Source organism: Calypte anna, chromosome 1, assembly GCF_003957555.1.
Source record: "Calypte anna isolate BGI_N300 chromosome 1, bCalAnn1_v1.p, whole genome shotgun sequence".
NCBI classification, from domain to species: Eukaryota; Metazoa; Chordata; class Aves; order Apodiformes; family Trochilidae; genus Calypte; species Calypte anna.
In genome coordinates this window covers 71,545,631-71,563,012 of record NC_044244.1, presented here as the reverse complement: position 1 = coordinate 71,563,012, position 17,382 = coordinate 71,545,631, and the positions used below count along the sequence as shown (strand labels likewise).

The following is a 17,382-nucleotide window of genomic DNA, read 5'->3' as shown; positions in this document are numbered from 1 at the left end:
TCATCCATTTAATTTTCATGATACTTCCAAGTTTCAGATTACTTTTTTATCATTTGTCTTCAGCTGCACCCTACTTCTATTATTGCATTCTTCAGCACATTCTTTTTAGTCTCTAAACTGACAATGCCTTTCCACTTCATCATTATAGGAAGTCTTTCTTCCTATCACTACCCACACTGCACTACCGACTACAAAAGCTCCATTAAGTTAGCTTACCATGACATTCTCTTTCTTTATTGATTTATCTGTCCTATCTTGAACAGAAGTTCAACACATAGCAAAGTATGAAATACTTTCTGGACATGCAGTTAGTTTCTCTCTATTACAGTATACATGTTCCTAGAAGCCATTATTCTGCCAAAGAAGGCATTGAATCATCCACATTAAAATTCCCATAATTTTGGTTTATTTCCCATGTACTGATTGTTTTTATATACCTTACTATCAGAACTGTCCTAAAGCCTAAATATTGCTACCACTAGTCTTGAAAGATCATGTTTAGTCCTTTGTACTCCTTAGGTATTATATTCGCTGTTTGTTATTCATTTAATGCTAACATTTGACCCAAGAGATTTGTTAAAACACTTGCTACTAGACAGAATGCACGCATGAAATTAAGCTTTAGTAGTCTTCACCTAGTCTTTACTTCCCCAGTTACAGATTTTTGTAACATCATCCCCTTTACATTTTCTCAATATTGTTTTTGAGGCAGTTGTTAATTCAAATCTTCAGAATCACTTACACCACTTATTGCTTTAAGTGTAAAATGCATTTTTCAAATTTTGTTTTAAAATAAACATAAAGTGTTTATGTTGTTTGGTAAGATTTGTTTTCTATGATACAGTGGTAGGAATATTTTATTACATTAAAAAAGACACTAGAGTAAATGGACAAAACATGTGCTAATACTCTGTTCCTCTTGTGAAATTTGCTGATCCTAAAACATTAAACGAAGATGACTCCAAATTAAAGAAATTTAATTAAAAGTGATACAGTAAAACTAGTTCTTTAAAAAGCTTCCTGGATTTGAGCAATAAATAGAAATACAGCCTGATACAATTGTTTGTATGTAAATGTCACAGTATTTCAGATTCACAATGGAAAAGTTTTCATTCTTGTGAAAACGCACAGATCACTGTTTAAATGGTATCTATGGTAAATGAGTGTTAGTGATATGTGCTAATCAATAACCAGTCAAAAACAAACCTAACTTCTTACCATTCATCAGTGAAGTCCAGTTTTATTGTGCTTGTAGTTGTTCCTTCTGTACTGTAGTGCAAACTTAAAACTGGTTCACCTGTTCCTGTTCGTGGCTTATCACTGTCTGTAAATATGGGGTTGATAAAAGTCTGGATGAGGATCAGTAAGATAATTAAACCTGTTATAATTCTGAAGATTCATTAATTATCCTAACAATGGCCAAATGTGGTAATAATGTACACTGCCTCTTTAAGACCTCTTACAATCTACACAAAAAGATCAAAAGTTTCAGCGAAAACACACCAAATTTGCAATGCTTTAAAAATGGCCTAAAATTATTTATAAGAGCAAACAAAGAAGATGCTGTCCTTCAACAAGCAGATAAATAAAATTACAGATGGCTATGTGTACACACAATATTACAATATTATCCTTTATAAGCAGATCCCTTTTCTGTCAAGTATATTATTAATAAGAATATAAAATGTTTTTGGAAGTGATGTTTCATCTTTTTGCCTCAATAAATACACAAATAATAATAATTAAAAAAGATCCAGATACAATCAGTGGTCTAGAAAAATCACCACTCCCTTTACTTTTTTTCCTACTTAGAACCCAGCCAACCAGCAATATCCTTAAACCTGCTGGAAATTGTCAGCTAGTTTTCAGTAAACCACTGTAAAGTCACTTTGTGCGAGCTTTAAATAATCTGAGAGATTTTTTTTTAAATTTCCATATTACAACACCTGTAAGCAGAAGGGGAGTACCTGCAAGACAAACTATTCACAACTTCTAAAAGCAAGAGAGTGAATCACATTGAAAAGCACTGCAAGTCTGCCAAGCAACTGCTGCATATATAGTTTTAAGGATGTTCAGTGGGCTCCTTCAAAACAGAACTGCTCAATGACATCCATTCATCCACCCACCACCCTTGAGTAAAAGTAACAGTCACAATCTTAATTTACATGCACAGCACAAATGCCATTAATATGGAGGTTGGCCTTGGGCAATACTAAAAAGTGAATGGAATGTATGGTCTGATTAAGCCTCATTACACGGGTGCTGTTCTCTCAGAATGCAGACAGGAGAGTTTACTGAGTATGAGGCACCTCAAGTGACCACTGAGTAGCCTAAGTGGTCTTGCTTTTAATGAATGATGAGCTTTTTATCTCATGACTCTTTGGGAAAAAACATGCCATATTTCTTTGCTTTACAGAGTACAGAAATTTGACTATAACTGCAGTATTGTCAGCATGCTGACACTTCTATAATAAAGTAAAAACTTCAGGTAAACATCTTTGGATAAATATAAATTAAAGTCTATTATTTGATTCAAGCACAAACCTACAAATGGATACTCACTAAAATGGCTACTATTAAAACAGTAATGGCTACAACACTGCCACAGTATTTTTATTTTTTAAAAAACACTATTAGGTTTTAGAACCTATGAAGTAGCACATAAGAATTTGAAAACTTATGCTTGTATTTCTAACCTGCAGAGAGGCAGAAGCCCACTCACAGGATAAGAGCAATGATCAGCTGTTCCAAATAACTTTGCATATGTATTTCTACATATTCTGAAGTTAAATTAAAAAGCAAAACACACCCACACACAAAGAAAAAAAAAAAGGAAAACAAAAATTATGTGAAAGAGAATTAGCCAATTACAAGTATGAACTTAATCCTACATTCTATGCAAATAAAAGCTCATAGACTCTCTAAAATGAAGTTTCCAGTTACCCTCTTGTTAGAGTGAAGTGAATCTAAAACGGATCAAAAGCAAGGTTTTCAATTCCTGAACTAAATAAGAAAAGGAACAAATATAAGAAAATATTCAAGTGGTACATATAGATATTTTGAACTAAGCACGTGCTTTCTTCATTTTTGGCAACCTATCAGCAAGCATATTGCAGTTTAAAAATCTGTTCAAGCTTTGAACATCCCTTCCTAAGCAAGTACAAATACTAATCATTCCAACATAATGCACCAGTCATCAGGAGCTGGACACCAAAACAGTAAAAAACCACATAGCTGAAGAATTCTTTACCCTCCTTGTAATAGGTACAGACAAGACATATCTTTGAACTGGAACATAACAAGACATAACTTTGAACTTTACCCAGATAGGTAAAGACAGACAAGTTACAGCCACCAAACAACTGCTATACTGTAACTTGATGCTGCTATACAACATTTGCTCCAGCACAAATCTAATTAATGTCACTGACCAAAGTAACCACACATTGCTGTCCTATGATGAACCTAATGAATACTAGGCTTGTTTTATAAAGCTCAGATCATATTATCATAACAGTGCTTTCCTGTCTTAAAATCTCAGCATCAAAATCTGAACCAAGACTCTACTTTGACCATGCTTATAATGAAAACTGCTCATATTTATTCACACCCAAAGAGTGGGAAGAATTGCTATAGAGTTATCCAAAGAGAGCACTGGCTGAGATACTATTTTTAAAAATTTCAGGAGATGGAGAGCTTTTAACTATATTTTGGAACAGCTTTTTAAAAAAAAAAATCTACAATTACACGAGCTACAGTTTGTATTGGGTCAGTTTAATTTTTAAACTAGTTTCAGGGCATGAACTAAACACTGATAAGAACAGGAAACTTTTTAAAAAGACAGATGAGACAAGAATTTGATAATAAACTGCACAGAACTAGTTGTGTAGTTCACAATCTGACATTCAACTTACACTGCTAATGAAAGCTAAATGGGAACCTCTGTGCTGAAAAGCTAGTAAGGTTTGCCTAGCAGATAACTGAACATTCTTTTAGAGATAAAATCCAGAATTCACAAACTCTTTGTTTTCAAGAAGAACAATGTGATACTATTCTCTTTCACTACTGGGTTCATTCCATCAGGCCAGATCTACTTCACACTGATAAAAATGAAGGGAAGAAGAGGGAAAGTTGTACAGGTTCTGTGATTTAGGGAAGAGCTACTGCCAGAACTATTAATATGACTGCAAGCTCTAGTAGGGTAATTACTGCTCCAAAAGAAAGCTGTAGCTTGTTGACACCTTTCTAGACTCTATTCCAAACTCCTCAAAAATACCTTGAAACTTTACTTAGCTTTTATAGCCAAATGCTTTAAATTTTAAAGATAGTATCAACAACTTAAGACTCTTATTTCATAAGCCACCCTTACCCTAGAAGAGACACTCTGATTGAATGGTCCATTCTACAGGCGTCTACAGTAGGAAGACATAATTTAATCAAAAACTATTTTTTGAAAACACAAACCTGACAACTGAAAGTGATACCCCTCATACACATTTTTTCCCTTTGAAAATGCAGCTGTATCACTGTACCTCCACAAAGACAGGAGCTCTTAACTGTGAAGTGGTAAGTACATAAAGACAGGCTTACAGATTGCATTACCTAGTTGAATACAAATGCTTCCCTACTCACTCTTCTATTGGCAACCCCACAAGAAAAGGACAGGCGAATTTTTATGAAAAATTTCCAAAATAATTCCTACCTGGTACTAATCACCATCTCACGAGAAAATGAGCTATGGAAATTCTGAAGATAAGGTTATATTCTGGGAGAAAAGCAAAGAGAATTACTACTGAAGTACTTATGATTCAAAGACTAGGAAAATAAGTGGTATATTTCAGAAAATAGGAATCCCATGGGAAGGCTTAACACATGAAAACTCATCAGAAGCAGCTGAGTTCAGAGGGAAGGGTGAAGATTCCTTTGTCTAGTGAGGAACGCTGAACAGCGTTACACTGATACCAGTCAGTGTAAGGCACAACGATATTTAAAAGGAAGACCAGTCTAACACACAGCCCAAGGCACAGAGTTCCTTTCTCTAGATGATTCTTACTCTAGTTAGAGGCAGTGCTGCACTTTACCGAAGGAGGCAGTACAGACCACAAGTTAGTAGGAGCTGACCCTGCCATAGCTGACATACCGGTGTGTCCTGAACCAGATCAAGTATCTAGGATGTGGCATTCGACAACCTGCTCACTGTAAGAGATTATTTAACCCTTGCACTGACTTGCAAATATCTAGAAATGTCAGTAATCACTATGGCTTCTGTGTATGCAGGAAGCAGCAATAAGAACTATATATGTGTATACATCCCCTTCCACTTCAAAGTAAGGAAGGTAGTTCTCTGGCTCTTCGTTCATACCAGTGCCAGTAGTACCTTACAGTCATAGCATTGCCTTTCACCTCAACAAACAGAACAGTCACCTTCCATTACTACAACCACAATTAATAAACAGAACATACCATAGGAAAACAAAACAAAAAATTAAAATACAGTATAGAAAACTGTAATCCATTACCACTGTAAACCATTTGGTACAAATGTGAACGACTTACAGCTTCTGCTGGACTGCCAGAATAATGGCATTATAAAATTACATGTTTGTACTAAGTATCAAAATATCTTTAACCTTAGAAACAGTCTTAAAACATAGATGCCAAAAAAAGCACCTGGCCCAACAGAAGATAGATGATTCAGTACAAATTCATAAAACAACTTTTCTGTTTTCCCATATTGTAGCACTTGTAAGAACCTCAGCAAACAAATAGGCTTTCTATGTTAATTCTAGTTTATTCTAGTCTCATCAAATAATGCTTTATTCCAAGTTCATAACAGAGAGCAGAACTTGGCCACTAATTAGAAGCAAGTTTTCCAGCTAAACCTGACTATCAATGAAGACTACTGAACCATTATTAACTAGCAAATTACACATGGAACTTTAATGCTATTTCATCATAAAATGTAATTCCACAAAATGTATTTGTCAATATAAAACAGTGCGATTTTCTCCAATATTCTGGCATCCTAAAATAAACCATAATCCCAGCAGTTATCAAGCAAACTATTCAGAAATGGGATTTCAAAACAGCATTCTAGTTTAGAACAAGATGAAACAGCCAGCTCTTTTGTGGGATTTGAGCCCTTAAATCTCTACAAAGGCTTTGATATGGAAGTAAGCATAATGCAGAGTGTATGGAAATCTATTTTTAAATTACCATCTATCACTCATTAATTATTCATGGATAAATATTCACTAAAGATGACATTGGTTCAGCTGGAATAAGGTCACCTATGGCCCACTTCACTGCTCACAAAAAAGTGAAGACTGATGATTAATGGGCACTGAGAAAGTTCACGTGTTCTTTCTACTACCAACCCATAGGGCATCTGCAGAAAAACACTACTACTTGTTAAGAGGAAAGGACAATGGGTAACACCTAAGATGCACCTAGCTGCAATAGGTGCTCTTGAGTTACTCAAAATGTGCATGTGTAACAAACCTTTTTTTGCACATCTTTTTGGCACAAGATAAATCATTTTGGCCTTAAATGATTTAAAGTTACTTCAGTCTTGACATTTGCACTTTGATCAAAGAACCATCATTCAGAAAAAGACTGCTTAAAGAACTAGTTTTGCTTTGCATTTAAAAAAATAGTCTAAATGTCTGCAGAGTACATAAGATATTTCCTGTACCTATATTGACCACATTAGGAATTGAGCATAGGATGGCTTTTGAAAACAGCAATCAACCTTACTTTGTTACTTTGTATAGAGAATTAAATAATTAATGAGTTTCCAGCAGATCTGCTTACAGAATTCTACTTTATATAGATGAACAGCATTTTTAGACTGTTTATCATTATGAAAGGCAATTTTAAAAGGAAGCATTGCAATCAACTATGGCTGGGGATAGCGCATTTCCTGTCACACGCACCCTGTTGCTCATCAAGTGACATGGATCCAAGCTGTTTGTTAACCACAGAAGAAGGAGAATCTGAAACAAAAATGAGATTTCAACTTAAAACATAAGCAGCAGAGAACTGCACAGCAATGTCATGATCATATGTTAGTTTAAAATAAAAAATAAAAAGCAGCAACACAAGGAAGCTTCAGTTTTGTTTTATAAGCAGCCAGCCATATTGCATTTTCTAGGCATGACAGAAGCAAAGCCACTTGCTTTGAATCAGTGTGTATTTCTTTGGGTAGTCACTGAATAACCTGAAGCTTGCTGACATGTCAGTATTAAAAATGCCTGTCCATTACCAAAGTTTTTACTATGTTCTTAAAATTTCTAACATGTCAGGAAAAACACTGGAGAGTCATGACTCCTAAAGCCTTTGCTCCAATTACCATATGATACTGGTGTTTCAAACCATCTGCTAAATGTAAATTTCAGAATATTTATACTTCAACATAAAACACTCAGTGACATATCAGTATCTTCAATATTTATACCTATCAGCATAAAATGTAACAGATGAGACTGTTTACAGACATAACAGCATATAAACTGTTTTTAAAACGTTAAGGCACCAAAATACACCCCATCCGTGACAGCCTGATAATTCTGCATTCCTAGATGCTACACTTCTGAAACAGTGATGACTGAGACCGTGTTCCTGAGTTTATCACAGTACCATACCAGTCGGTCTTAAAAAAATCTTCATCTAATCACAGGAAAAAAAAAATATTAAAAAAACCAAACCAAACCAAAAACAAAACACAAAAAACCCCAGCAGTTAATGCATTTTCTTCCACTGGACACTACCAGTTAATAACCATCACCAGCTCTGCATTCATTGTGCAAATGACAGATGCAATATTCAATGTCTTCTGTGACTATTTTCCCTGTCACCTCTGAAGATGAGATCTTACTTTTGTATTATCATAAGATGAGCTGATGTACATAAACTAGTGAAGTATTTCAAAGATATGGGCTAGGCAACCATATCTTGGTTCCATTTGTTAATCTTCTGTTATAATGTTATTTTAAATAACATTATAATGTTATTTTAAACATTTAACAGTATAATGTTATTTTAAGAGGATTTAATATCCTGTATTATACACTGAGTCATAGTCTGGCAACATCACAGCTGCTAAAGGAATTTTAACATAAAATCAAATCCTGTACAAGGAAAGAAATGAAGTAACATACTCACTTCTACAGGAAACTCACTTCTAGGTTTGGGTCAGAATCACTAGTGTGACCTATTTTGTAGTACAGCCATAAAACCTGCTAAGTTGACAAAGCTTTTGTAAGCATAAATCCTCAAATGATACTCCATCCTCAGCCATTGGTGCTAGAATCACAGTCTGTTCCTCCATTACACTGATATATTGCATAGGAGAGGAGGAGTGAAGAACAAAGACCAGAAGAGTCTGAGGCAAGCCCAGTGTGTTTTTGAGGCTGGCTTGTTTTGGTATCTGGGCTTACACATTTTAACTAAGTAACTGAGGAACATAAAATGGGGGCTCTTTTGTCTTCACCTTTGTTTAGCCACACCTATCTCTTGTACAAAACACACCAAAGCCAGACCACAGAATTTGTAATCTGACTTAGATGGGACAAAGCTCCTAAACATGAGACTTGTAAAATGAATTTATTTCACTTTCCAAAACAGTGCTTTAGACATACTTCCTAATACACAAGTATTTCCAGCAGAGTTTTTCAACAGAGTAGTAATCCACTTCTTAGAATGTAAATCAGAGTAAAAAAGGTGGTGTGAAGATGTGCCATGCCACAAGATGATCTACTCATATTCTAGCTGATTCAGCACAGGAATCAGTACACCTCTTTCCAGGGCAGGTTGGACTTATCATTGACTCACAGTTATGAAGCCTGCGACTTGGGATTATGTTATATCAAAAATCGTAAAGAAGGGGAGGTCTTGGACAGCAGGCTGAGAAGCCTAAAGCCAGAAGACAGTGATCTTCAGTCACGCTCTGTACTTGCATTCAAATTCTTTCTATAAGCTTATTTGTCCTGTTTCAAAAGGGCACATCATGCTGCGAAACATTTTATTTGGCTGGAAAAGCTAATCTCATCAGCTCTTTAATTCAGGCCACAATGAACAGAAGAAATATGACTAAACTTACATATTTTAATTATAAATGTAAGAAATTACATTTGCTACTCTGATCAGCAGTTGTAAATTTTATTAAGACCTCACATTACACAACAGTAAGTAGGAAGCAGGCATGCTTTACCACGTGCATCATTCAATCACAGCTGGTGAAAATTAAAATTTTTCAAGGCAGTAGTCCATACCAGTGTAGGTTTAAATCTCTCACATTTCAGTAATATTTTGATATTATCTTACTTTGTGAGTGAATTTCACTTGTAATATGAGAACTTTTTAATACAGTTCCTAAAAATTCCAATTGCCATGGCTAAGAGTTCAGTTTCTAACAATTTCAAACTCACTTTTTTTTTTTACTTTTTCAAGTCTCCAGAAGCCACAGATCACCAGCACCCCTAGAAGTGGCACTGCAGTCTGGAATGCACACCTAACACGGGGAAATAAACATGACCAGGAAACCAGCCTAGATAAGTTCAGGTAAGTGCCTCTTTTTTTAATATATGGCTTCGTTTTGTAAAAATTCTGAAAAAGTCCTTCAATAACTTCAGATAAAGCTTTTTTCAAAAAGTATTACCAAAACTGTGCCATATAGTTAAAAAAACAAACAAAAATCCAAACTCTTACCTGAGCCTTCACAGGCTGGGTTTACATCCCAATGCAGTTCACCACTGGTTGTAATGTCACCAGTACACTCTAAACTGGAAGACCACTTAAAGAGGGAACTGGAGATTCATAAATTTGGAAAACCTCAAACAGAAAATAGAAGATGATTTTAAAGTCAGTTTTATGCTGAAGGTTTTTCCTAGCCTTTGGCCAATCAGCACCTGACTTCATCAAAATGTCTACTATTTTGGTTAAAAAGCTTTTCTCTTTGTATCACGGTAACACCAGCTTCAGTGAAAGTCAGGTTTGAAACAGCAAGACCTGCTTTTAAAGTCCTAAATATTATATTTATAGTGGACTTTAAAAAAAAATCAAATAGTTGTTTTAATATAGAAATAATTGCTTTGCATAGTGAATAAGCTCTCAGTTATATAGTTTGGGCTTCAAAATCTGGGTGTTTTACAAAGAATGCAAAGAATTTAGTAAAAGAACCTTGTAGTTCTTTTTCACTTTGTTCTTCACAGAAAGCTTTAATACAGAAACAAAAGTACTATTTCTTCTTCTTTGAAGATACTGACTGCACAGACTTTTAAAACAGCCGACGTTTAGAAGAAAAATAAATTAAAAAATCAGGTCTTACACTGAATTTCCCCCAAAATAGCAAGTGCAAAATACACAAGTTTTGCCAGAGTAGGGACAGACAATTTTCACCTACAAGAACACTGCTACAATTGATTTTCTTTTTCTCCTCCTGCAGGTAACAGGCATTTATGGCCACTGTCCCTAAGATAAGCACAAAGCCCCTCAGAATTTACTGGTTTCCAAACATTCTGCAAACTTGCTGTAGAATTTTGCAGTGTAGGAATCTATTCAAAATGCAATAACTACATATTGTAACTAGACTACTAGCCACTGTGGTGGTTATGGTGAACCATAGCAAGTCAAGCTGTGAATACTTGACACAACCCTTCTAAGTAATTTAGACATGCCTCAGCTGTCACAGGATTTAACCATAGAAGAAACCCTTCTAGACATTACTTCTTCACACAAAATATGCTGATTTTCCACACAGCATGCAGCTTACTCATTTTTACATGGTGCCATGACAGTCTGCTTCAAATTTATGCTTCAGGGTTTACCTCTTCATTCATATGCATGCTTCTATTCTAACTTTCTCAAACATGTCTCTGTATTATAAACACCTCCAAGGCTTTCTTGTACTAATTTCTCATCTCAATGTGAGAAAGAGGATGGTGAAATAAAAAGTCACTCTGTTCAAAAAAGGAAAACGTATCTGGGGACTTTAGCTTCTTTCAAGTATTTCCAGTACACTTAATGTAAAGCCATAGCATCTGAGAGTGCCAAAATTCTGTTTGACTGATTCATTACCTAATTGAGAACATATGCTAAACCAAAGCCAAGTTTTAAAGGTTACTATCTGATACAATTAACACCAAAATATTTTCAAGTTTGTAAGTACCTTCTTTACTAAGAACGTGGCGATTTCTTGCTCAACTGCTCTAACAAACATTGCACACACCTGATACCATGCACCTAGGAAACTTTCTCCATATAGTATCATTTAGCTATATAACCCTAACATGTTAGATAATTGAAAACTGTCAATATTACTCTTTCCTTAACCATGTGATGATAAACACCACCACATGCAAAGTAAGACAAGCAGCAAACGCATTAACTGTCTTGTTCTGGAAGAGAAGCATCTCAGCCAACAGAAGCAGCACAAACTATAACTACGTTAGCTGCTCAAGAAACCTTGACAAATGACAACCTGATGTCTGAGGGTCCTGTGAGGAGCCCTTAGAGGAGGGCTGATCAGAGGATGACGACTGTGGTGCTGAGCCCTCAGCTAGCTCTCGCTGTCTCTGTTGTTCTGCCTTCTTAAGCCTCAGTCGCTGTAGACCCCTACGGATTATAGCTAACTCAGGTCCCATTAACTCTGACAAACAGGGAGGGGGGGGGAAAAGAAAAATATGTAAAAGAAATAAGCATTGAACATAAAATACACAGAACAGGGAGGCGAGGGGAGAGGTGGGGTAGGGAACGGGGACTGACCGAAGAGAGAAGCAATAATATTTGAATTGATTTTTTTCTTCTCGAATGCATACATCATGCGACGTTATAGTTCAGGATTCACATCATGCAGTACATCCCCCTCCCCATCTCTAACACTTAAACCATTTAACAAAGATTTACTTAATAAAAATAGATCCTGTCTGATCCAAAACAAACAACAGAAGTATTCATTTTCATGGTCGTAACACGTGTAACAAATTTGAATATTTGTGATGTAAAATTATGCAATTAAGATTTTAAAATAATGTGATAGCTTCCTGATAGGAAAAAAAAAATGTACAATTTTGATAAAAACAAACCTGTGAAAAAGTAAGCTGAAACAATGGAAATAGGTGGAAGAATAGCACCCATCTAATAAAAAAAATACACTTTACTATGACCTCGCTTTTTATCTCACATTACTAGTGGGTGAGCTTTCACAGTCTGAGCACACTGTTAAGTGGTCCTACAGAGAAAATAATTTATTAGATCATAAACAATTCTTAATAACATTCACTTAACAGACTCTTCTTTCAGTTCCATCTTCAGAGATTTAATAAATTTGTCTTAATTCATTTATACCATTTTGGCATGTACCAGTCCACTGTCTGATTAACAATATTTTTTGCAGATTGCTATAAAATCAGGTGTAAACTAGGTCTTTCCATGCTCTTTGCAGATTTCCTTCACTTACAAAAGTGCTGTACAGTGAGAACTTCTCTTTATACAGCACAGATTGTTTCTTTACTGGCAATAGCTGAAACACTGACCTGAACCACTGCTGAACTATACTCATCTGTAATATAGTAGGGTAGAGAAGCTATTTCAGACTCAGATGTTCATATCAAAAACTCTAGGTTGTTCTGCTATAAACTACTAGCTTACATGTGTTCTGAAAGTATTTATATCTAGGCAACTCTGGATTTTTTGTAGATTAAGAAAATCTATGAAGGGGAGGAAAAAAAAATCAGTACATATGAAATGTTAAAATACTGGAGAGCATTACATTGGCATATAACCTCCCATTCAAGCAAAAGCTTTACAAATGTTCTGTAACTATTCACTTACTGAAGCAAGCAAATTTTAAATTTGCTTTCATAAAAAGAAACAAACCCAAAGACAGAATCCAGTCATTCAAAAATTAGTGGCAGACACCAGTTAATATTGAATAGTCATAAGCTCTAATGTCCCCAGTACAATACTACTTCTGGGAAGTACATCCTGCCAGGTTATGGTTGATGAAGCATAACAAGAAGGAAAAATATGTAGTTCCTAAAAGAAATATGGCATCAAAGAGATTTGCTATGAATGTGTCATGAACATTTATGGAAATTAGAACTCCAAATAGTCTAGAAAATGCTTTTAAGGGAATTTCAGTTATGTCTAAAATTGCAGTACTTGCTGCTGACTCAGTTCCATTCAGTCCAGAGACAGAATTTAAGATGTAACAAGAACAAGAGATAAATACTGTCTTGAATATGTTCAATGACAACACCTTTTAACACATTTCAGAATCTCTAAGCAAAAGTTTATTTTGCCAGCAAATGGAGTGAGGAAACAGAAATGGAAAGAAAAAACAAAACAAAACTCAACTACTGCCACCATCCCATTTAAAATTTAAAAGCAAAGTTAACTTGTAAACTTGTATCAGAACATACACTAACATTAAATTTTGCCCTAATTTGTTAATTGATCCCCTACCTTTTCTCCTAACAGTATCAATGTATATCTTGAATATTATTTATGGGGAAAAAAGCATTATTATATTTACAGTTTGTTGTATCTGATGCTTATTCATGGTTTAAATCTATAGCATTGTAAAACTAATGTAAAAAAATAACTCACTCTTTCCACTGAACAGGCCAAGCAGGACAAGAAAATAAATGTTATTTTTTCATTAGTGACAAGTATGAAAATCTCCAGCAATTGGTCTGCCTCATTATAAAAAAAATTTAAAATTCAAAGTTACGGACAAGAATAGGATACTAAAATTCTACACTGATCTTGTTAATTATTTGCAACTTAAATCTTCCAGTGATGTTCTTCTACAATATACATTCTGGCAAAAATATTTATCCCAACAAGCTCCAGCAACCAACTATTTTTGGACTAACTCTAGTCTGAACGTGTACTTTGTAAAAAAATTTAGAAATTAAGTAGGTAACTCAGATGTAAAAGGTCAAATGCTCTCAACATGGAATATTTTCTGGAAGGCCATACCAAAAATATTTTGGATTTATAATACACGCAAAGGTAGTGCTATTTCAAAGACAGGATTACCACCACTGCCTATGTTCATTACAGACACATGTAGAAATGATTTATGGAAAGGTGTTTATAAGCCTGTTCCATTGAAGTATGAATTCATGCTCCAATTCTGTCAGTTGTTACTCAAAACCATATTCTTAATTTGCTAAATTTTTGCCACAATATTCAAACTTGTATCTACCACCACTTCAGGGAAAACGATGGCTGAAAGCCTCTTCTGTCTGTTTTCCAAAATGCTTGACACCAGGTCATCCATCTACAAAACACCTCCATCTGGTCTTCCTAATCAACTCCACTGTATTTAAAACTGCTATTCCCATTTTCACTTTGCCTATCCTGTCACCCCAAAAAGCAGGTTTTATTCACCTCTAAATGCAGTTAAACAAACTGAGGGAATCCCTTGATGCAGGGAGCAGTGTTTTCATATCTATAGACTAGAGACAGTGAGTAAATAATACCTCACTACCAAGCATCCTCATAGATTATGTAAGTATACAAACATTGCAAAATGCAAATACACATAAAGCCTACCCATTCACCTCATCACTGATACTGCTCTGAGGTGACCAGCTCCCTCTAGCCAGCTGCTTCCCTCTCCCCTGAACTTGCCCATGGTACTTTTTTTACAGTAACCGAAGTGGTTTTGAAGCTGTGAAAAGTAGAGAAGATGCTTACTAGATGGGCAAATGTTGAGTGCTATTAAGTATAGCCCTGTAGGAGTCCTGGAGACAACTTAAAGATAATCCTGGTCCTAATACCAGAATCTGCAGATAAAGTTTTGTTTCTTTCTTTCTTTCTGTGGGTTTAGAGTTGGGGGGAGTGTGGGTGATGTTTGCTTTTTTTTTTTTTTTTTTTTTTTAAATTAGAAAGCATCCACTGTCTGTCAACAAAACAAACACTGCTACCCCTTTCAAACTGAATGCATTGGAGAGTCTTAAGTCTGAAGTAAGAGGAAATGCTCTTAAAAAAGAGCTGAATTAGGAAATAACTCCAGCTTCATGCTAGCAGAATAAACTTTTACTTAGAAATTCAGACAGATTCAGAGAAAAAGAGGAAAATACTTTTTCTAGCCAGCATACATTCTTTAAAATGCAGGATAAAAATGCATCATAATTCCAGAAGTTCTCTCTAGTGCATTATCATTATGCAACTCATGAAGTTTCAATGTCATAGCTTGAAGCAATTACTATTATGGGACATATTCTCCTGGCTGCAAAATATACCATAGGTTCCAAAATATAGCATATAACTTAAAATACAAAACAAAAAAACCCCAAATGTTATGTGTATTCTTTGGTGTCAGTTAAATTGAGTTACAATGAATGAGAAGAAACCTCTTAATTTCTTTGTTCATATTGTTAAAAGCTTGAGATTGCAGTAAGCTGACATCAATACTAATAAAAATCATAGGTGACTAAAACTCTGTTATTAAATAAGTTTTCTAGTATTCATGTATTGTAGAGACATTATCTGGACTTTGTGTGTTGCCATGCTTCTGTTCACTACTTTTACCCTCTAAATAGATAGGGCTCAAACTAGTTGCAAGGCTTGAAAGGGTGAGGATGACATTTAATTAAGTTTAACTTAAGTATTTAGCTTCTCTGTCTTTTAGATACCAAAAAACAAATTATTTTTCAAATGTCCCAAAGATACTGGCTGCAGCAGCCACAGTACACTGAATGGCATGCTTTTCCCGGGGAAATCCCCATCTGCATTATTCCAAAATCATACATCGTAGGAACTGAAGACACTATCAGACACCTTTCCCAGTGACAAAGACCTTAATTTTTTTACAACAAAATTGGTATAAGACAAAAGGTGAATCTATTAAAAAACCATGGGATTTCAAAATAAACAAGTCTGAACCTGCAGGTGCTTTGAATCATGTCAGCCTTTCTAACACAACTGTGACAGACAGAAATTCACTTAAAAAAAAGTAAAAATAAACCCTCCTGCAAATATTTAAAGGCTGTCGCACCTTTTACTGTACAGAGATGGAAAAGACCAAGTCAGAACAAAAGGTGCTTGTTCGCTGTGCCCAAATAAGTCTGACATTGACAGAGGAATATACTTTCTTCTTTTCACACAGTAAGAATGTAAATCTGTGTTAGATATAGATTGGTATCTCCAGGATATACAAACTTAACAACCAATACGTAGTATAATCTATTAACCAATAACAAAATATCACACAATGTGAGCCCTGTCTACCTAGGTAATTTTAAGAAGCCAAAAACCTGACATTGTTGTTTCTGGAATGTTGAGGATGTAGATCCCAACTGAAGGAGACATTCTCTGTTTCCTCTGATTATAACAGGCATAGATTCTGCTATTCATTGCACTGATGCTGCTACAGCCAAACTGTAGTTGAAGAAGCCCTGATGTTACTTATACTCCATGAAGAGAGCAATAAATTTAGAAAAAAAAAGTATTATTTTTATTTCTACTTCAGAAGACAATACTGGCTAACCCCTTTGAGATTCCTTCTTCAGACTAACATATACAGTTGATGGTTTTACTACTCTTTAAACCACAGCTGCAGTTACTTGGTAACTATAAGATGCCTAATCTCACTAAGAATGTGCAAGAAAGAACAGATTGAGATAAATTACCCTAGGTATCCTAATTTTTTTTTTTTAATTGAAAGAATCTTTCACAAATAATGACAAGATGGATTTCTTCTCACCAGACTGATGAAGCACAGGTTGAGCCGTGGCCCCTAAAGAGGGCCTTTGTTCATTATCAGGAGAGGACAACAATGAAGTTGAAGGGGGACTTTCTGTTGAAGATGATGTTGAAGGAGCTTGAGCTGACATTGTAGAAGAGGAAGATGATGGAAGCTGTTCAGAACCATCTACCTCCATTGCAGTTTCTGATTCTGCACCAGGTGGCACGTTATTAGTAGCGGGAGCATCTGTCCGATTAGTTCCACCTTTGATTAAAAATAAAAAAAAAAAAAGAAAAACAAGAGTCCAAAGGTGAAGTTACTCTGTCTCTGAAGATACCTTTGTATTACCATTCACATGGCAAACAAGTCTGCTTAGCTCTTCAGAAGGCACTAAAATTTTTTAGTTTACACTTTAGAAAGGCTGACGTTCAAGTCCTGCACATCCAGTACAAACACACTTTCTGCTGTTATTACTGTTTTTGAAAAGAAGGAAATCACCTCTGGACCGTGATCTTCCTCGTCCTCGATTGCTTTGTGCAACTTCACTAGCTTCTTCAAACCATCTTGACAGCATGTCTGACATCCTTTGCATTAGAGAGACATTAGGACTTTGCTCCCCTGCAAAATAAGTAATGCTAAAGTTTTAGCTACAAGTTTATAAAAGTCTTCATTTTTTCTCCCAT

At 35.3% G+C, this 17,382-nt stretch overlaps 1 protein-coding gene across 7 annotated transcripts in view; it reads right to left on the bottom strand.

Annotated features, from left to right (window-relative positions):
* The window catches only part of DCAF6 (DDB1 and CUL4 associated factor 6), an 86,784-nt gene that overhangs the window by 27,785 nt on the left and 41,617 nt on the right, over positions 1-17,382 (bottom strand). For 3 of the 7 annotated variants that reach the window (XM_030469300.1, XM_030469301.1, XM_030469307.1), the window contains 5 exons: positions 17,198-17,317; positions 16,718-16,963; positions 11,480-11,647; positions 6,936-6,995; positions 1,219-1,324 (listed from right to left, as the gene is read on the bottom strand). In XM_030469300.1, the coding sequence (XP_030325160.1) occupies positions 1,219-1,324; positions 6,936-6,995; positions 11,480-11,647; positions 16,718-16,963; positions 17,198-17,317 (700 nt within the window). The remainder of the gene's footprint in view (positions 1-1,218; positions 1,325-6,935; positions 6,996-11,479; positions 11,648-16,717; positions 16,964-17,197; positions 17,318-17,382) is intronic. The other 4 variants (XM_030469303.1, XM_030469304.1, XM_030469305.1 and 1 more) reach the window with 2 other exon arrangements.